This window comes from Echiichthys vipera (assembly GCF_963691815.1).
Source record: "Echiichthys vipera genome assembly, chromosome: 9".
Classification (NCBI taxonomy): domain Eukaryota; kingdom Metazoa; phylum Chordata; class Actinopteri; order Perciformes; family Trachinidae; genus Echiichthys; species Echiichthys vipera.
Window position 1 is genome coordinate 26,935,057 of NC_139834.1, and position 23,000 is coordinate 26,958,056.

At 40.2% G+C, this 23,000-nt stretch overlaps 1 protein-coding gene across 1 annotated transcript in view; it reads left to right on the top strand.

Moving 5' to 3' along the window:
- LOC310951560 (vitamin D3 receptor A) overlaps positions 1-23,000 on the top strand; it is an 82,266-nt gene that overhangs the window by 34,177 nt on the left and 25,089 nt on the right. The window contains exons 2-3 of the mRNA XM_083919845.1: positions 19,225-19,372; positions 20,705-20,835. Coding sequence (XP_083775971.1) covers positions 19,227-19,372; positions 20,705-20,835 — 277 coding nt within the window. The 5' untranslated portion in view covers positions 19,225-19,226. The remainder of the gene's footprint in view (positions 1-19,224; positions 19,373-20,704; positions 20,836-23,000) is intronic.

The window sequence follows — 23,000 nt, forward strand, 5'->3', positions numbered from 1 at the left end:
TTACATTTCAGTGAGCTAATATGTTAGTTTTGGCCGGTTGCCTTTTTTTCCCTGCGACATGGAGATTTTGGCCAAAGGGCAAAGAAGAGAAGGTCTCACTTTTTAAAAACCCTTTTCTGGGACTGCAGCAAGGAGATGGGATCTTGCTTTGAGGACTTTGCTGCAGATTTGGTCAGCAAATGGGGATTGATTTTGAATCCCCATAATGGCATATTCATGTAGGAAAAATGGTTACTTTAATTTCGTTGCTCTATATTTTAAGAAAACAGATGATTTCATAATCTTAAAAATGAGCACCGTAAAGGTAAATAAATGTGTTAAAAGCCACTAAATGAATAACCATTTAGATGGAGATTTTTAGGTGTCAGCTTTTCTTTAATAAAACTTTAAATCTCGCATGCTGTCTCACTCTCTCCGTCAAAAGCCACTTTTAATGCATAATGCATAGTAACACACTTAACTTTGCCTGTCATGTCAGTTGTCATCATGTCAGGCACTAGAATACTTAACTCTTTCATTAACTGAGTCACAAGCTTTGTAAAAATTCCAGTATTTACATTAAATATATTAAAATCTAGAATCATTCTTCTATTAGACTGACCAGTAGCTAAGCACATCGCTGCATCCGACATGAAATCATACCATAATTCACTGTGACAGGTCTTGGACAAGCTCTCCAAATATTAACATTAAATGGGAAACAATGCTAATATGCTGCTTTAAGGCCCTGTCGAATGGGATGGTTGGACCGTGAAGACCACACATTACTGAAATGTTTGAATTTAAAGTAGAGTTGATTAGGGAGTCAATGAATTATTCAATTCCTGTTTCTTCTTGAGTTGCGGAAGACGAACCAAAGCGTTCTGATGGATTTTGTCCATTGTTATCAGTTGTACGTAACATATCTTGTTGTTTACCTAACTCCCAATAAGCCTTATGTCAACCTCCACATGTCTTTATATCTTCAGTTTGTCTTAATTTAAAGTGACCGATTGACATGGCTTCCTCAGGCTATGTGAGGCCTAAGAAATTCAACTAAAGTTCATTACCCTATAGCATTCCAATGTCATGTGGCTTGCGCCCTTAGCTTAGGCCAATTTCACTGAGTCACCAGACCTGTCATCCACCTTATTATGTAGGTCATATGGCTCTTGACCTAGGGCCCAGAGACACATGAAAAAACCCTCATGAACTTAAATCTGGGTTTGAAACATCATGTAACACCTCATGTTGGACCAAGCTATGTAATTAGATTGTTTCCAAGTGTGAATCTAGAACTGCTTTTAAGTTGCGAATTGTCAAATTGTCTATTAGAATTGATGCCTGCGAGCTTATCAATTCCTCTTCTCAATGCTGTTATATTTGAAAAATATGAGTTATGGCAGAAAGGAAGAGAGTCCAAAGCATGGCTTCATTTCCACATAGAAAGACGTGTGAGAACAGTGATGTTTCTGGGCTCTACGGTGACATATTGTTGCAGTTACTATTATAAACTGTATGTAGGATTCAGAAATGATAAACGGTTTCATTGAAGCTGAGCACCTTTGTATGTCTGCTTTTCCCCCCACATATAAAATTATCAGGAATCAATAACGCTACCGCTTCAGAATCGGTTTGATGAGCAGAATTCATCATGGTTTTGGTTTGATTGTCGAGTTGGTATGATGTTTATGGCCAATTTAGATCTAAACAAAAGATGAGACTACCACTTTATTACCAGTCATTATAGATTGGCATTTACTGCTGGCTTCAATAAATGTAGTGTGGTATTGCCAGGATGCGGCAGTTGTTGGCTTATTTATCTCAGAAATTCAAAATGGCTGGAATAAATGCTACATCAAAGGCCTCCATCTGCATCCAAGTATCTGAATCAAAGCATTGTGTTGACATCGCACACATTTTTACAATATTACATTCTTGGAAAATTGGATTATGGGTTGTAAAAGGGAGATGCCAACACTAATTTTATATTTTATAGACCTAGACTTAATGGCATCATACAGTGTAGTGGTACGTTTACTGAGATTGTTGTGCACGTCCAAGTGTGGGACTGTCTGCCCGGTGGTTCTGTTCTGTCAGGTTCCCTCTTAGTTTAGGGAACCTTTCTTGTGTTTTTGTTTTCTTTCCTTTTTATTCTCTTCTTTCATTGTTTCCTTTCTGTCCTCCTTTCCTTCCTGCCCTCACTGTGTTTTTGTGCCGTTTTATTTTTGACCAGCCCTCCCTTTTAGATCGGCCCCTTTAATTTCTTTGCTTTTGAATTTGCATCTTTCTTTCCTTTTTTCTTGCTCTTAACCTACATTATTCACCCCCCCCCCCCCACCCTCCCCCACCCCCTTTCCCTCTTTCCACATGTCAGTGATGGCTTGTGCTATATTTGTGGAGTTTGCCCTCACCCTGCTGACCCTAATTATCAGGTTAACCATTAACTTTCTGATTTCACCTTGTTGGCCCTTGGCCCCACTCCTTCCCAACACTGGGATAGCAACAGGACAGGCTGCAGTGTTTTTTTTGTTGTTGCATCAAACTGCTTCTGGAAGAAAAGGGAGCGAGAAAAAATAAAAGGAAGTTGTTGGAGTAGTGGGAGGAAATATTCAAGGTGTAAAAGAAGGGGCAAGGCGTGGGAGTGCAGTGAGTATCAATGAATATCCAAATCACTGAAGCAGCTAGAGAGTTAAAGCCGAGGAAAGAAGGCAGATGAAGAGCCTTAAGTGGGAGTTATAGCTCCGGACCCAGGGAGATTGTCTGGAGGAGTGTCGACTGTAAGCTACCGTGTTTGGCTGCTGGGAGGAAAATGGAGGAAGCTCTCTCATAGTATTAAAAGGTCAGTGGTAGCTGTCAATGCTGCTGGATATCATTGTTGTTTCCTTTGTATCAGATAGTATTCATCTTTGTTGATTATTCCAGGCAAGTCTGTTTATTCCTCAGAGTTTCCACTGAAAGGCAGCTGAAGGTCTGAACACAATCAGTGTTATTTTGCTTTGGGCCAAATGTTATGATTCATATAGCGTACAAGATAGTTTTCATTGTCGAAGAGGACACTATAATAAGAATATACGGAATAGTCCAAATAAAGATAATGACTTATTGTTTTGTTTGTGTTTCATGAGCACGATATGCCAGCAAATTAATTGTGTGTACTATGACCATGTCCGGTTATAATTACTTTGTTTTCCAAATAATTAAGCATGTTTTTAAGAAAATAAGAACATAGATGTTGAACGAAACGAGGAAAAAGAAAACACTCCATCTGCTTTGTTTTTGACTTAATACACTGGTGCCGTCTTTGTAATAATCTTTATGGAGTTGCTTCCTCCTACTGCCTAAAACGCTGGTATCGCTATCTGTGAGTATGCAAGTCTATGTAAGATCAGATACCACGTAACACACTTGTATTGGATCGTTACTCGGTATTTACTGATACACAAGTTCAGTTATTGGCAAGGGAAAAACATGCTAGTGGAATGTTTCTAATTCTTTGCTTTTTTCTTTGTTTTTTGTTATAATATAAAGTGGAATCATAGATTTTTGGACTTTAGTAATACTAGTACACAGTTTATAGATACTTCTGCTAATTTACTGGGTATTTGCCTTAAAGTTGTCTGTGTAATGGTATTTATGGTTTTAATGGAGTCACCATATCACTAGGGCTTCTTTTAGTCCACAGGTCTGGTGGGTTTTTAGACTGACCTCCCAAATCATAACCTGTATGGACTGCTATCATTCTGTAAACCGCAGTGGAAATGTAAGCAATTCAATTAATAAAACTTTATAGTACCTCCTTAGAGTTCAAATTCAAGCAAACACCATTAAACAAACAGATGAGCTGCAACCCATTAATTCGGCCTCGATTAAATGTTCAAATAAAGCCGTTTCTGTGCAGTTGAGTGTGGTTATCCTGAGACAGCTGCTGAGATTCTGTGAGTAATAGAGTGTAGTTGGAGTAACACACACACACACACACACACACACACACACACACACACACACACACACACACACACACACACACACACACACACACACACACACACACACACACACACACACACACACACACACACAGACCACACAGAAACTCTCTGTCCTAACAGCTTCATTGGATGAATGCTCAGGCAGCTTCTTCATTTGCCTGACTGAGGCTGCCATGACCGTCGTCTTTCCCCTCGGTTGTTAACAAGTTGAAGCAGGAAGCGGCAAAATCTTTCGAGAAAACAACTTATAATTTATCTTAATGTTGTCGTAACATATTTAGGTTGGAGCTGAGTGTGTGCTTAAGCCTTATTTTATGTGTTTCTCTGTGAAAACAGTGGGTGGCCTTAAAGTACAAGTTCATATTTGATGTTGTTGTTGTTGTCATGTACTGGAAATGAATTAAGTTCACGTGGAGTATTAATGCTTGTATAATTTGTTTGACTACAAATAGCTCAGACACATTTTCACCTGTATGGATGAATACAAATCTGGCGTCAGAATTACCGGTGTTATTTGTTTGACCTGGTCTTGATATGTGTGAAGCCATCTTCAAAGTCAGAGTCAGAGTCAAGTCATTGTTTTGACAAAAAAATGACAAAATCTAATGTAGAAATAATGGCTAATGTTGATTTACAAACAAAGAACCAACATTAAATTGCATAAGTTTAAGTAAAATGAATAAACATTAGCATTTCAGCTTTGCGAACGAGCAAACATGCAGTGTTTAATATCATGCTACATATCTAAACCCTACAATTATAGCAGTGTTTTACATTTTACGTCATATTCTTTACATTGACTGACGTAAAAAGTGTCCATGACTGTGCAGCACATTTGTATTTAGTGAGGGAATGTGGCCACAAACACTCATATCGTATTTCTCTGCAAAGAGGCAAGCACAAGTGCTTTCATGAGTGGGTCATGATCAATCACCATTGTTTTAACTCCCTCTTTGATAGATAGGACAATTAACAGGGATAGACAGTTGGGTAGATTAAATTCTTACCGACTACATCTTTAATGTGTGTCTCACCTTTAAATTCAGATAACAGTAACTGCATCAACGGTAACAATGGAGAAACAGCCTTTTCAGCGCTTTGAAGCAGAAATATTGAAACTTGTGCTGGATTCCTTGCTTGCATCATAATCATCTGCTGTGGCTGTATTTTGACTCTTTGTGACACAACGTCCAGTCAAGCAGCTGTTGTCCAGTTGCCCTTATGCCCTTCTACCATTCCTAGGTCAGCATTTGACAGGAATGTATTGATCTGTGCATGCATGTAGAGCAAGGGATTTGTCTCTCCGGCTTGTCAAGTTATTGATTGGATTTGGAAATGTTACATGTAGCGTTATTAAAGACAGTGTAAACATAAGGTACAAAAATGGTAGGGCTGTCAGCGTTCTGTTTTCCTGAACGGCATTACGTAAGCTCTCCTGTGCTTGGACCTGAGCCCAGAACACTTCAGTGTGCACCTCACATGCCTCTCTATTAACACTGACGAAACAAAAACAAAATGAAACGCACTTAGAAGATGAATAGGCTCAGTGCTAGGACTACGTCGTCCGCGTCGCACTGTGTATACATCAGCCATCACAATTAAGCCGTCAGGAACCGCGCTGAGCAGATTTCTGCCATACAAATCCATTACAAAGAAACCGCTGTCAACGGTGAACACTATTTACTGACTATGACATTTAAAAAGGGTATGTTTTTGTGCGAAACACGCCATTTTGGAGCGAGGGTAGTACTAGAACGAAAGGTCATAGTATAGTGTAATGGAAAGAGAATTTTCACTTTCTTGCCTCTTTATTTTCGTATACCTACATTTCTTCAACCGTGTGTCCTTGTTATCTTTCTTTCCACAGTTCTCGTTTCCTTCTCCGGCCTTTTCCGATTTCTCTTTTTTCCTTTTACCCCTTTAGATCCTCTCTCTCTCTCTGTCCCTGCTCTTTTCACTCCTCAGTTCCCGCCTTATTTTTTTTCATTACTTCATTCCTTTCTTTACAGGCTTCTCTCTGTCCGTCTCTCCCTCTCTTCCTCTCGCTCCTCCCTCTCAGCCTCCTTGTCAGGCTGCCAACGGCCTGACGTTCTGTTCGTTTTCATCTTCTGCCGAGAAAACAAGGTCTAAAGTTCAAAGCTGCTGTTGTGGATTGGCGGTAGGAGAGGAAACAGGAGGCGGCCAGGCCTGGGCCCAAACAGATTTGAATATCATTTTCGAATAGATGGAATTTTCATCTAATTAGGCTCCACATTTCAATTTCAGTGCTCCATTCACTCGTGAATTACATGATTTGAGTTTGATTTTTCATGTAATTCCAGGCTTATTGTCAAACAGTGTGTTTGTTGAATTATCAGCCCCCGAAGCAAAGACTTGAATTAATGTGAATTAATGTCTTCTTTGTAATTTGGGTGTAATAATACATCAATCTGAATTGATATCTTGATTCAATAAAATGTATTTATATTCACTTAGCACTGATGCAAAGTGAATAAATTGATACTCGCATCTTTATTTTGAAATTCAAACTCAATACTCGTTATACTATGAAAAATAATAGTTTGTTTTTCATTTATGTTGAAGTGCTCATTACTAAAATTGTCAAATCATTTTTAAATTGTTTTTTTGTGAGTTGATATAAATGTAAATAATATATTATATCTATAACAGGCCCCTGAATCGAATGGGAGTTGTATCTTGGCAGACTTTATGATAACAGCAAATATATTGTTTTCCAAAGAATCTATATAATATCATATTGTGTAATATCCCCACAGTTTGTATTCATGTGTGTATATAAGTCAGCACCTTGATTGCAATGCGTTCAGAAGTTGTTAAAATGCTACACCAACTAGGCCGGGGACATTGAAGCTAGGAGAGTAAGTGAAGGTGATGTTCAAGGAGAGCACAAATCAAGTGCGCTCTGACGTGTTTTTTTTGGACTAAAGCCTCACAAAAGGGGACACTTGTGAGATGCCAAAACTATAGCCCTTGTGTGTGTGTGTGTGTGGGTGTGTGCCCGTGCTGTTTTTCTTAGTGCTTTTAATGTGATTAATGAGGAAAATATATTTTGATGGGCTAGTCATATTACCACTTACTGCCAGTGCTTACTGTACAGCCACAGCCCGGGTGTCTCTGTGTGTGAGAAAATATTATTCGTTTGCACAGCTGGGTTGTTTTCCCATGTTGGAATCTGTGTGTGTTTGAGACAGAGGTGTTTGGTGTGTGTGTGCCTCCACCTGCACCATTTAACAGGGAGAGAAAGAGGGAGCGAGCCAGGGTGGCCACCTTTATTTATCCCAGCTCAGCTTTCTTCAGCCTCTGCTATTATAGTGCCTGTATAAAGCACACACGCACACACACACACACACATACACACACACACACACACACACACACACACACACACACTGGCTCACACACCGGCACACCACACCATACAGACAATTAGCAGCATCTTCAGCACTTTTCCTGCTGGTGAGGAGGCATGTGTGAAGCAGATAAAAACCTGTTCTAGTTTTGCTGTGTGTGGAGTGTTTTTGAATGTCGGATTAAAAAAAAAAAGATCAGCATCTTACAGCAGAGCCTGTATTTATTTGCAGCTAATTTACATTACTGTATACTTCATGTGGATAAGTATAGTATGTTTGGGATGTTAATAATCGAATGATAATTTATTACTGACTGTTAAGAACTGGATGGATTGAAAGTGTAACTGACATTACACAAAGGGGATACTCCTCACTTTTATCCAGTATTTATCTTAATGTTGAGAGTGTCCTCAAAGCTCAGATTCAGTCGGAAAGCTTTACGAATATGACCGGATAACTGAAGAGAGATTTTTCTGTTCATATTTTTGAATAGAAAAAACCCCATAAAAGCACCTTTTTAAAATGTTTTTGTGTGTCGATTGCAGACAAAGATCTCACTGAAGTCTATTTCAAAGGGTTTGAATGCATGTGGATAGTTGTGTGTGTGAAACTCTCCAAATTGGTCGAAGCGAGGGCTACTTCATTGTTAGTCTGTGTGTATTTGTGCATGTGTTAGGGGGTGCGCCACATACCAACCAATCACATCACACCCTCTGTGCAGCATACTTCCGCAGCCAATTGGATCCCTCCATTAGTATCTTTCAAACAGAACACACACACACACACACACACACACACACACACACACACACACACACACACACACACACACACACACACACACACACACACACACATGCAGCCCCCCCCCTCCTTTTAATGGCTTCAGGCTCATTTGTTGGATGTGCAGGCATCTGTTTGAATAAAATCAGCTCTCCCCTCTCTCTCTCTCTCTCTCTCTCTCTCTCTCTCTCTCTCTCTCTCTCTCTCTCTCTCTCTCTCTCTCTCTCTCTCTCTCTCTCTCTCTCTCTCTCTCTCTCTCTCTCTCTCTCTCTCTCTCTCTCTCTCTCTCTCTCTCTCTCTCTCTCTCTCTCTCCATGTTTCGTGTCTAGTGACCCTGCTGTGTCGTATGGTACAGTATTGAAGCACTGTGTAGACTCATGATACTGACATTCATGTCAGGTTCTGCTGCATCCTTGTCATGAATCAAGGCTGAGCCCATATGCAGACACCGGACAAGCAGGTAAGGAGAAAAACAAGTATTTTATAATGGAAGATAGGCAGGGATAGTGATGTGGCTGGCTGGAGTTGGGGTCGGGAAAAGGTGAAGTAATTCGGGAGGAGGCTTGGCACAGGGAATCCCAAGGTACTTAGCTGGCTGGTGGGCTTGATGGCGGGTAAGCATGCAGGTTATCCTGGAGACAAGAGATCAGCTGTAAGGCTGGCAGACAGAGAAGGCAAACAAGCTAACAGGTTGACAAGACAGGAGATCAAATTAACTAGTGTTAGAGCTGGAAGTGTGGCACATGGACAAACTGTGAATGGCACAAAGATCCAGTGGGTACTGGCTGTTGCTGTCCAGGTTCTTGGCGGGAGGAGGCGATGCCTTGATGGCAGGCAGAAGTGCTGATGATAGATGGAGAGAGCGGAGACGAGATATACATTCCATGCATTACTTACATTTTCACTTAATGTTCCAGTACCTCCATGTTCCTTATGTTGTGTCCTTATGTTGCCTTACGTCAAAAATATATCCAAGTTTATCCTGTTTTCACCATGTTGTTTGGACTATTATTATTTCTGCTTAAACACTCAAGCTTTAGAACATGCATTCAGTTGGGGTTTATTAGGTACACCTAGCTTAAATGAATGCAGTCTGATACAACAGCACTGCAATAAATCCTACCTTCATGAAGGTTACAGTGTTCTCATTGGATCTGTTTTAGAGGTGTTGGAGGATGTGGTTTGTGGTTCTGTTGAACTGCATTGCACACAGATGTTTCTGTTATTTAGCTTTTCTTCGTTGGTATAAATGAGAAGGACACAATCATAGAAACTATTAGATCGTTACCCTAAATCCAAAATAGAATATTATGGTTAGCCTACGTATGATCATTTTCAGTGGCATACCTGTGGATCTGCTTTAATCTCTACATAAATGTTGGGTACAGAGAGAAAAACCCCCACATCCTTGATCTCCGTGTCTTATATTGAGGTTTGGACCCACAGTAGATTGTTTGGCTTCACATGCCGCTACTCCTCAGTGATTTCTTAACCTACCTTTGATGAGGGTTCATGGAGCCAAACAGGAATCAAATATCTGAAAAATGACCCTTTCAAACTGGTCAAACAGAATATCACTCATTTTACCGTCCAGTCCAAACAAGTCGACCCAGGGATGAAATCTCAATGTAAAACGATTGTGAGGAAACGTGAGCAGCGGCCGTTTGTTTTTTGGAGTGGTGGGACGAGTGTGTGTGCATGTTAAGCTCTGGCCTCGCTGCGCTTTGTTGTATTGCACTGGACTGGAGTTTATGGCGGTTAGCTGTTAGTGAGGCCCACTGTGAGGCAGCTGGTGGTAAAAGTAGGCCATGCGCCCTGTTGTGCTGCCTATAGAGTGAACCTCTCTATACGCCACAGATTCCATTACCTATGGCCCTCCTATACTGAGCCTTAGGCTGTACTGAGTTACTGCCGAGCTTTGAAGAGAAACTATGCGAAAGGAGAGAGTGAGAGCATCATCATTTTTCGTAGGAAATGTACAATATTGTTGAACTATGAAGAATCCTCCTCTTTCTGTGTGTGTGCATGTCAACAGTGAAATCTAATCATTACAAGTGATCATTCAGCTGACAAAACAATCTAGATGTCTTACTAATTTTAAGGAACTGGATAAGACTTGATAACTAAAAGAGGACATGCTGACCCAATAGCAGTGGATGTTCTTCCTCTCTGATTCATCAACATGTTGCCTCACAGCAGGTCAGGCTTTGATCCATCTATGGGTGGGGTCTGACTCATAATGCAGCCACAATTGTAGATCTTAGACGGATACGTTTTCGCCAAAGGTTTATTGTTGCCTCTTTAAAAATATACATTTTTTTGCTGGACTAAGCATCTGCGCCTTCACTTTCTGCAGCTTCTCAGCAAAAGCCTGTCCCACTTCATTTCAATAGTCAGTGGAGATGAAACAAAAGTCAACTACTCTTTTGTAAGCAGACAGTGATTTAAACCAAGGGGGTCCACTTTCAGACAGTGGTGTGACTTTATTGATCCCTGTGGGGAAATTGTCTTTTGTCTTGCCCCCTCTACTGGGAGGTCAGAGGTCAGGGTCAGCCACGGAGCAGCAGCTGGTAGGGGTCTGGGTGTAGGAGTGCAGGGACACTTGTGCAGTGTTGATGTGTGCTGGTATGGCGGTGTGAACTCGGGTCCTCAGTTTAGGGACAATCTCTTTAACCTTTATGCTTCCTTGTATCCAAGTTCAAACCACTTGAGCAGCACGTGGTCACTCTGTAAACATGTGATATGAAAGGTGGGGAAGGCATCAGGCAAAGACGAATGCTTAACATTCTTGTTTGATACAAATGCATCAGGTTTGGGAGAGTTACTTTAAAAATATATATCTGAATAACATTGCTAATAAATTACCTGTTAAAAAAAGTAGTAACCTAATCCAAATATTATAATATAAAAATAATGTAAGTTAATTACCTGTTACTTTTGGATTACCTCAGTAAATACAAATACATATATTTTGAGGATTTAATCCTGCTAATAAAACCACAAGATTATTAAAATAATTTGTTTTGCATTCGAGTGGGCTTCCTCGGACAGAGGAACCACACTAATATATGTTAAAATAGTTATTTTGTCTTCTTCTTGCCACATAATTTTCACAGTACTGAAATACAGGTCAATACTAAATCAGCTATATAAATTTTCCCATATGGGTAAGGTTATATTATAAAAAGTGGATGGCACTCAATGTTCCTGTACACAAACCACCCTTCTACATCCATAGGTAAAGTTATTGAGACAAAGAAGAACCGGACATTGAAAAGTAGTCCCGCCGTGCAGATTTTATCCAATTTGCTGCTCTGCAACTTCAACTCTTTTCTTCTCGACAAAATCCACAACAATAATTTTTGTCGACCTGTGGTTTTTGAAAGTCTTTCTCAGATTGTGTAAACGGCATATTCTAGTGAAGGCCACTAGATGCTCATTAATTATCACGCTCGCTCTCAGTGTTCTACTGACAAAGTGCTCAATCATCGTGATGATATTTGAAGGTACTGGTGCAGGTTAATCAATACATTGAGTCCACCTCATGCTCCATTTAATGAAAAGCCTCACACACACAGTAACACACTCACAAGTTGGTAGTCCAAGCCTACCTAAAGTTTATTGCATTAGTATTCAGAGTACATACTGTTTCTCATTATAAAGCATGGGACATGTTCCTTTTTCCTCCTCCCCAGTCATGTCAAATTTGTTTTAGCGGCTCATAAGTTTTATAGGTTTTTGCAAACTGGACCATCAGATTTATGATATGAGGGAAGCTTAACAAATGCAGCACAGTATTTAACTGGCATCCAAGGGGTACAGAAGGGCTGGAGTGAAAGAGAAAAGAAAAGCACATAGAAAGTCTCAAGAGAGCAACATGAATCTTTTGAAGGAGATACAGCTGCTGTAAACTGACCTGGGTGGGCTTTGTCTGTATTGGTGGAGTACTATTTTATGCAGTAGGGGGTGTTTATTATCAATAGGGCTGGACCCGACTGATTTGGCTGGTCATTAAAAATATTCAACTTGTTCTAAGCCTGTTTTATTTCAATCGGGTCTCTCTTGAGAATGAGAGTTTAAGCAAGCACTGCTTTAAGCTTTGCGGACAGCTTTACGGCATGTAAATATAGGCAACAGCCACATTCACAGACCATTGTCTCCTCTATTATTGACCAAGTGTTATTATAAATACATCTCACATTCTTTTCTTTTTCACATAGCCTTATCAAGCCACGCTTTATTGAGCTGCCAGATTTTTTTTACGGTATACGTACAGGGTAACTGCACCATTTGCAAAATATAATAAACAAGCCAAGTTAACCCTCTGAGCTAATGCAGGCTAACTACACTAAAGGAAAATTGGGAGAGTACATTTTAGATATCAAACAAAAGCCAGAGCAATATCCTATTACGTTGCTGTGAGCTTTAAATTCACCAGTTCTAAGCAGAAGGCAGACGATAACATTATCTCGGAGCATAACTGGGCAAAGCCTCTTTTCCTTTGGTCAGCTGCCTCCATCTTACCCGACTCACCCTGGGTCTGGGTTATTGCTGTCAAAATTGGCCCAAAATGAAACCCACAAAAGATATATATATATATATATATATATATATATATATATATATATATATATATATATATATATATATATATATATATATATATATATATATATCACCCAGGTAGAACCCTAAGCACCCCCAAAGAGGGTCCCATGCTAACTTTGCAAGAAAAACTTTGCCTACTGCTCGTCCGTGGTGTCGTATGTGTGTGTCTTGTAAATGACGACGACTGGTTGACCAAGAAAATCCCTGGTCGGGGGCAGCCCTAGCATTTATCATGAATGTCAGTGAGTGCACTACAGTTGTAGCGTCGGCTTGTGTAACTGCAGAGATGTGGGTGTCTGCTGCCTTGACCGCGGTTCTGCATGTTTGCTGGTCCAAGCGGGCTGCTGGACATGCCTCACTCCCTAATAGACAATTTCACCGTGGAGAGCAGCTGATTTTACCACGAAGAGCATCATGAAAACAAAGAGCACTCTTTTCTGCCACTAATTCTTGGGACATGTACACTACTCGCTGCTCTGCTTATTGTCATTAATGTGAATGGAAGTGTTGTATACATCTTGTTTTTTAATGCCAGTTTTCCAGTAGATAATGTATTGCATGGTTCACCAAAGACCCCAAATAACTAAAAGCACAGTGACTTTCACAGGTGTACCACAGCGTTGTATTGGCCATTACAGGCTAGTCCTATAATGGCTGTACTGTAATTATTTTTGAGGGCATGGATGGCTCCAAACAGGCATGGTTGTATTTTGATGCATTTTCTGAATTAAGTACTCATGTTATTTGTGAAGAAACAGAAAAACAAACTATTCCCCTCCGGCAAGTAATGCCAACTATCAGTGAATGTATCTTTCACTTGCTGCTTGTTGATGGGACCTTAATGGGACCAAGTGTTTACATGCTATGAGGGGGTGTATGAATTTAAACACAACAAGATGGCACTCAGCTACTGCAGTGCTCACTGCTTCTGGGAGGAAAATAACATCAACATCAGCATCAGAAATAGACAAAGCGGCTTGCTGTAATCCGGCCTGCTTATCCCGCTCACTTAATGTTTCATCTGTTGACATTACATCGCACTTGTCTGATGCTTTTGTTATTGTTTCAGTTATTTGATTGCAAATGTTGTAGAACAGGTCTAAGATCCACACTTTGTGTATTTAAGCCTTTTCTGTTTTACTAACTTGAACCAGTCTGCACATACAAACCCTCAGGACACATCTTTGAAGTGGGAATTAATCTTGTGGATTTCATTTAGTCAGAGTTGGTAAAACACAGAAAAATAGCCTGAGCGATTGCCAAAGTCTGTTTTCAGTGTTCAGTCTTTCACAACACTATTGACGTAGCATTGGATTCTGTTATTGTGTCAACAACACCAGCAAGTACTGTAGGTGCTGTGAGTGATAGGAGTCACAAGGCTGTACAAGGTGAACAGCGGTGGGCCAGCTCCAGAACAACAACACAGTTCCGCATCGATATTGTAAACAAGTCAGCCTGGGATAGTCAGCTGGAGAACCATGACCCCGGGGACGACACTGTATGGAGGTACACTTCTGTTATGTACAGACTAAATAGTGGTTTGATTCTGTAAAAGAACTATCATGGCTCATATTTATTTTCTAACCTGCCTCATATCCAAACAAAGATGCCTTTAAAATATATAAGTAATGGTGTGTCTGTGTCTTTGTAGCCCCATTGTGCAAATGTATTTACATCTAGATCTTTAGAGATGAGCCGTGCTGTGCACTAACAGTATCCGAAATGTTCAAACCCAATCTGTATTATTTTATTCAAGGACATGGTCTGAGTCATTTGGTCGCAATTGCTGGCATCATGTCCGCTTTGTGCATGCGGCAGGGTTGTGGATGTCTGACAGAAATTTAAGCCACATTTTTAGATATACTTTCAGAGATCTTGGCCGTATTTTAACTGTATATTTTAACCAGTTGGAGGCTTAACACATTGGACGCTTGGATCTTAAGTTAACAGACAAACAAGCCGTGAGCTCCGATCACAGCCCGTCCTCCAATGAACCAAACCGCTTTGGAGAAACACAGATTTTTAATGTGGAATGGCTTTATTCTGTGTTTTTACCAGTTTCAATCACTGGGTCCGTTTGTTTTGGAGAGAAGATACCTCTGCACATACTTCGGTTTCCGGTAGAAACCTCCCGAACCACTGGAGCTTAAGTTATCAGAGGAACAAGCTGAGCAAACATTAGTGGCAGCCCTCTGCTGATGAGCCAAGCTGTGTCGGAGAAACCCTAATGAAACGCAAATTTTTCACGTGAAACTTCTTTATTCAGTGGGTCTGTTTATTTTAAAGAGGACACCTCTGTGGATAATTCGGCTCCTGATTGATGAACACAGAAGGAATCCTTACCGTGAGAATGGTAATGCAATGACAGCATTTCTCCATCTTTTGTTATTGTTTTGATTGAAAGACCCCTAGTGGCAGAAAATGACATATTACACATTTAAATTTTTACAATAATCTATCTTCTACTTTCCTGCAGTACACAGATAATAGAACTAGATGCTTAAGAGTATACATGACCAGAAAAAAAAAATATCTTATGCAAACCACGAAACAAGCAAAAAATGCCATTTATTATGAGTTATTATGATTTGTTGATCATGTTGTCGTCCTCATACACAGACATGACCTGACCTTAGCTGTCTAACATGTTTAATAAATCAGTTCTCCAATGTCGATCCATCCATGAAGAATCCATTATACGCTGCTGAGGTCTGTTTTGTCCAGCAACATTGCCTCTTTTGTCTCCCAATTCAATTTGTTTTCTTGGCATGGATGTAATATTAACTGGCACCTAAGCATCCAAATAAGCACGATAATTTCATAAACTAATAGAAAAACACAGCACACCCTTGGTTTAGTGAGCTTGGGTCAGATACAGATCTTTAAGCCTGGCTCGGATCATCTCCTATTACATGTTTGAGTTGACCGTTCTACGACAATATTGCCATATAATGAAAATAATCAAAAATATGCAGCAGAAAAAAGTCTGCACTCTAATCTTCTCTGTCATGATCACATGCACCACATTGCCATGTCTGACGTCTGCTTCTGAAAAAGAAAAACAACAATGATGATGATTCTAATTGATTTGTTCATTTAAAGTAGACAGGTAGAGTTGCAGATGTATAGAAGCAAGTATACGCATGAGAGAACAGAACAAGGATTGTTAAAGTGGTGGGGAGAGATGGAATTACCTGTCTGCCTGGCAGCTAAAGTTTGCCCCCTTTTCTTTACCAACTAATCATGCGGACTATAAATAAATAAAAATGCTAATTATCACAGCTGTGTTACAAATGAGAAACAAGTGAGAGAGAGAGAGAGAGAGCGCGCGCAAAAGAGTGACAGAGAAGTGAAGAAAGGAGTAATAACACTGGAGACGTAATTACAGACTTGTACTGTTGTTAATCAGCACCGCTAATGAAAACTGCAGCTTGCGTTTGCAGATTTGTTTCGATGTTTGACACTAGGTATGACACTCTGTCCTCTCCATCTTTTTCATTATTCACCTGTTGTAGCATCAGAAAAAAAATCTGTTTTTGTGACCTGACGCGTAATGGTGTATGTGTGTGTTGTTTTTGTGTCTGCCAATGTGCTCCCAACACACGGTCGTCTGAAATCACTCATGTGTTTGTGAATGAGACAAGACCCCGTGCTCGCATGTTAACCACACACACACACACACACACACACACACACACACACACACACACACACACACGTTAAAGCAAAGATGGTCAACAAGCATTAAAGTGAAACTCCACCTGCATTGAAGTGCATCTGTTAGTGAGTGTCCTGCTTTTCTCGGTGTGGTGCGTTCTGGGTAATGGCACTGATTCTTCACCGCCAGCAGCAACTGGCTCGTGCATACGTGGGTTAGTGCTTTCCTGGGAACCGCTGCCGAGGCTTCAACTAGCCAAGATGTAATGAGAGCTAATGGAGTGTGACCGTTTGTCTCCATCCTTCACTTGTGTTCTCACCTGCCTCCCCTCTTTCATTTTTTCTCTCTCACCATCCATCGCTCCGCCACACCAATTCCTCCTATCTCTTTGTCCTGGCTTGACACTAACTGAGTCCTACTTCTATGCACGTCAGCTCCCCACGGGCTATGTTCTGCAGCCACGTGACTGTTCTTCCACGCTGGGCCTAAGTTTATTGCATGCACCCCCTCCTCTCTTTGTCCTATTTAGGTTCTCTTCGCCTCACATGACCCTTCTCTCTCACATAGGATTTCTCTGCAGTATTTGTCTACAGGCCCAGATGTCTGTCGAAGCATAACAAGGGCATAATTTGAGTCTTTTCTTTTTGTCGTTTTCATTTTTTGTTTTTACTTTCCCTCTTTCTTTCACCTTTTCCTTCATTCAAATTAATTTCCATTTAGCTAATTTTAGCATTGGAAGCTAACATGTAAGCTGTAAGTTCAGGCACTTTTATGCTGTTTTGGTGTTTATTTTGTAGGTTTTTCTGTTAAAGCTAAGGTTAGCATGTTGCACTTTCATATAGATGGTGTTTTCAGCTGCTGAGGCAACTGCTTCAGTATATGGTAAGGGGCGAAACATTTCTCAGCAGGCAGCATAAACAGTTGACCAATCACAGCAGAACGGGCTTGCCGACATATCAGCATCACTCATTTTTAACTAAATCTCCCGCCCCTCCAAACAAAACAACTAGCATTACTCTCGCACTTGTGTTTGTTTGTTTTCCTGCTAGAAAAACTTGTTTCAACAGAAATTAAACCATAATAGGGAAGTAAATAAACCACTTTATTGTGCCTCTTAATGAATAGAAAAGGTGTCAAACCATAGACAATAGCATCAATATTGGTACCCACCTACTGAGTATTGGTGATGTTGGTGAAGTGCAGAGCCACAATATTACTCAAGGAAAACAACAACCCGGCAACAGTCTGGTCACCCTTCTGCCGTCTGGCAAGCAGGACGGCGTATCCACGGTCATACCACCAGACGACACAGCAGCATCTTTCCTCAGGCTGAGACTTAAAAATAGTTACATTTTTTTAAACTTTTTTCTTGTGTAGCATAAAGGGTCTTTCAAGTTTCATTCTGTTGTACAATCCTAAATTGTAGAACAACAGAAAATGAACCTTGAAGCATGAAAAGTACAATATATACCTGCGCTCACGTTTGCTGTTCCTTCATTAGCTTTATTCAGTCAAATATATCTTTTATCGGAATGGAGCTCGTGATCCCCCGCTCCCTTTGTTTCCTCTCTGCAGCTTCACCATCAACCAGCTAATTATCTTGAGTAGATTAATAAAATATAGTTTCGAAATAAAAAATAGGTTGTACAGTATATTTAAAAGCTAACTTTTAAAATGACTTGATTACCGTATTATCGAAGTTCTAAGGCAATAAAATACAGCAAAAAGTCTTCTATCCTGATATCGGTCATTTCATATCACAATTTGGCATGTTTTCTGGTAATATAATCAATAAATGGTCTGTGTGACATATGGTTAAGCCTATTTTTGTATACTCCTGTGTAAATTGAATACTCTATTTATTAAGAACTTTGTGCAAAATAAACATAATGTGAAAGGATCAGAACGTAAAGCCTCAGTTAATATTGCCGTAACGCAGTGCCGTTGCTGTTTTAAGTAAAAATTTCAATACATTGCTCACCCCCACTTGCTAAGTGTTGATGCGGTTTTATCACTTCTGCAGAAATATATTCAAAAGGTCATATCCGCATATGCATTAAGATATGATTGTTGACCCAGCCAGAGAGCGAATGTCAGTCCTGTGTGACCAAATGATATGCACTCTGCACAGCCAATACACTGGTCAAACCTACAGTAGTGGCCCTGTCATCCTGTATCATTTCTCGCCACCCTTTTTTTGACCGGTGTAAAGTGTCCTCATCACTTCACTCAGACTTCAGAGGATCTTTCTGTCCAATTGGTATTGATTAGTTTGCCTACAGTTGGCCTGCCGGTGTGTGTTTCTCTGCTGCTGTTTATTTCATAAGGGACGGCCAGATGGTGTGAGTGTGGAATAATGAGCGCTTTCATCTTGGTAGTATTAAATGTATCAGTCATTTCTTAGCCTTTGGCAAATAGACCTCTTTCTGTCATTAATTCTCTTCTCATTAACATTGTAATTTCATGATATTTTGTGTGCGTGTGTGCGTGCGTGCGTGTGTGCGCGCAGTCATTCAGCCAATAGCTGTGAGAGTCAGAGTGTGGCTGTCAATGCCTTTCGCTAAATATGCTAATGGCCTGACACCTGTTTGTATAAAAACAGGAAAACACACACCTCCTCATCAGACACACTCTAAAACTACCACACCACACATGAGCAGAGGAAACAAACTGATTCTCAAGCTTCTTGCGAGGTCGGTGGCATTGCGTTGATGTACACAGACAGTTCAGAGTCCTCACTTTTATATCTTTTTGCATTTCTGTTCCACTCAGAAATAGGTAGCAGGCGAGCAGTGTCATACAGCCTCTGATCACATATCTTTTCTCTCTGCAGTGATGGAGCCCATGACGGTGACGACGTCGGTGGCCGGACCGGACGAGTTCGACCGCAACGCCCCGCGGATCTGCGGCGTGTGCGGTGACAAGGCCACCGGCTTCCACTTCAACGCCATGACGTGCGAGGGCTGCAAGGGATTCTTCAGGTGGGTGCTGTCCCTGAGCTGAGGGCTTTGTGTTCAGGTTGTCTGTTTTGCTTTCTGTGAGTTTATTTTAGTTTGCTGGATGACTAAGCATCCTATCTGCTTTTGATTGAGCATTATGTATTTACCCTCTATTTTTCTCTCAACCTTTAATTTGTACATTTCAAATGACAAGACTGCCTTACATTCAGTTACAAATAATCATTTTTTATCATTTATATACTATATTAAGGTTCAGAAATTAGATTTATTGATAGTTTTAGGCAGTACTGACATCGAACTTGTCTGTTAGAAACTGCAGGTACTTTTTGGGGGTCTTTTCAGTTTCTCATGAATTTAAATTTATTGTGCATAACCTATGAAACGAATGGTCGCCAGGTATTTTTGTTCCTCTGTATTAACGAGCTAAATGTTGCAATGGATTGATGGAGTTGTTTTGTGTAGCTTCCGTTCTCCTCCTTAACATGTTGCCATTGTATGACAACCTAATGTCAGTACTCACTGGTTGGTGTTATGGCACAGTCTGTCTTTTTCTGTCTTCGGAACAATATACATTTTTCAGTGCGCAGATTATTTCCTTTTTTCCTCTCTGTTTCACTTGCTCTCTCACATGCACTCATATACACACAAGAAGAAGGCATTTTCTCTCATCCATCAAGGGCTTTAAATAGGATTCACTAATGAAGTATTGTAATTCATTTAAATCCCAACAGCTGAAGGGAGAAGACGCCATCCCTTCAAACAAACAGTGAGATTTATTATGAACAGAGTGAGCTGCTCCAGGTAGAATTAGTTATCATTAAACAAATATATATACAATATAAATACAAATGCATTACCTAGGCTGTGATGCTTGTTCCTAAATGTTATGGTGCCGTATAATAAAATCTTCCTTCAAGGTATTTACAGTAATTTAACCCAACTGCATATTTTGAATTTTTTTTTGGTTAAGGCTACTTTGTTGTCTCTCATGGGAGAAAATAGTCATGGAGGAAGGGAAATTTCTGCTACAATATCAGACGTCACAATAATACAATTAATAAGAGCACATATAAAAAACACCCGCCGAGATAAAAGCAATTACCAGCCATTCACTCCACCAAGTGTCACAGAAATTCAAGGCATACATCTAAAAAAAAACACACACAGAGTACACTATCCGCAATCAAAAAACTATCACTTTACATGTTTACAAGCAAACACACAATCTGTAAAATACCTGCAGCTATAGGTGTTGCATCTGGATTAATGATCATCAATATGCACCTGAATATTTGACCCACCGCAGAGAATCAACCGTGCTAAGTGGTTAATGAATTTGCTCTCCAAATACAGGCGCAGTATGAAGCGTAAAGCCTCCTTCACCTGTCCATTCAATGGGAGCTGCACAATCACCAAGGACAACCGACGTCACTGCCAGGCCTGTCGTCTCAAACGCTGTATCGACATCGGCATGATGAAAGAGTGTGAGTAGACTTTTTCTCACGTCTAACATTTTAACTGCTGCTGATTTCAGGAAGTCATTGCTTGAGATGGAGGTGTGAAGATGAGCTGCAAATATTTGCTTTCAGACTCACTGTTTTCGACTTATTGTAATGAGTGGCTAGCTGTGTATTAACATTGTTAATGGCACATGATTCTTAATTCTTAATACGGGTCCAGTACTGTCTAGGTTGTATTGGATCCACATCTTACCCTTTAGATCTTTTAAATTATGTAAAGAAACTTCAGATTTAAGACTCTTAACCAGATTAAATAATAAGACAAGATACCCTAATGTAATGCAATTGCCACATGGAATAGGTGAGATTTCCAAAGGTTGATACTTGGGTAATAATAAGGCAGGATGTAACATCTTTAAAGTTCCTTTGATGTTATACTCACTTGGGCATCTGAAGCTGCTCCTGGTGCTGCTTCAGAATCAGCACCAAGCTTGAAACCTGCAGCCATTTTTCTTTGAGATACGGTTAACTTTTTGTTTTTATTTCTTTTGCACTTGACCATCCAGTATTTTAACCAGTGCCATATTTCAGCACCTTCCCCATCTTAGAATAGGGCATCTTACAGCCCTGTGTAATGTGTTGTTGCGTCTGGCTCACCATGTTTTGTCATGGTTGCTTCCAATTTGGACAGTAATGTAAAAAATCTACAATCCAGTATTTAAATATCTGCAGTATTAAAAATTGACCCAAACCTCCCCCTCAAAAGCAAGCATGATTATTTTCATTTTAATCCTATTTTTTTTTTACCCTGATTGTGTTATTGATGCTCTCTATAATACTATTGATTATATATTTGCTTTCTAATACTTCAATGGATGGACCAACTGCCTGGTGAGATTTGACAGTATGGCTAGTAAAATCAGTAAACTGGTTTCCTGCTTGCATAGCATTTAATCTCATATTTAAAGTCCTCGAGGAAGAACAGCAGCCAATAGAGTCAGTGCTTAGGGTGTAAATTGATCTGATTTGAAACGAGGAGACGGGCAATAGTGGCTAGACATACGGCAGGCTGTGCCATGTTGACAAACTCAGGCTCTGCTCAAATAGAAGCTGCGAATCATTGTATTTAGTCCTGCTATTAGATGAGGTTTCTAACAACAGTGGGCTTTAGATGGTATTAAGTCATTAACAGTCATTGATATTAACCGGGAGTGTGTTGCATCGTTTTATATGTTTGGAAGGCTGTTCTGCTCCAAATCATGTTGGTTATGCATTCTGTTCCAGGGGTGTAATACAAGTAAATGCGGTGTGAAAGGAGAAAAAGACATCCCCTCACCCCATGTTAACACAAAATGACACCTTGTCACAACTAATTACTCACTCTTTTATTCTGTGTTTTTGACAAATGATCACATTATGGTAGTTATTACTTCAAGAGCGAGGAAGCATCAGAGGGTTGCAAATCACGGTGTACTTTAATTTATACAAACCAATAGGAAGAAGCACCAACAGCAGTGTATCATCTGCATAACCATGACGAGAGATGGATGACAAGAGGAGAATGAGAGAGAGAGGGAAGGAAGGAAGCCAGAGGGGGTTGAATTCCTGTCCTCAACAATGGCTCCCTTTCTTCAAAGAGACACACAATGGTGTGTCCCACATTTCCATTCATAAACTGTGTGTGTGTGTGTGTTCGTGTGTGTGAAGAAATGGACTGTTACCCTGGGGATATCTTGCACACAGACAGTGTGGCATGCACTTACAGTAAAAAAAAATCCCAAAAAGAAAACAAACAGAAACAAAAAGGGAACAAATCAAGGATACACACAGACAGCGTGCCCTAAAAGTTAAAACACATGCTGAGGCCGGGTTGTAGCACTATGTTGATTGGTGTGAAGTTGACTCTAAACAACATTACCAGCCATGACAGTGGCACTTGTATTGTTTTCATCTTGTGTGTCTGTGTGAAATCATGGCCAAATGTGGTCCTGGAAAAACCTACTGTAGCAGGAACTACCACAGATATGGTTTTGAGTATTTCCCCCAGGTGTTTAATATCTTCCTGTCTACAGCCAGATTTTGTTACTGCGACCTGCAACTGTGCAAGATACAGTTATTAAACATTACAGGTGTATAGCTGAGATCAAAATGGGTGTGGTCTGTGCAAGGTGGGCAGAAGTAGGAACCCC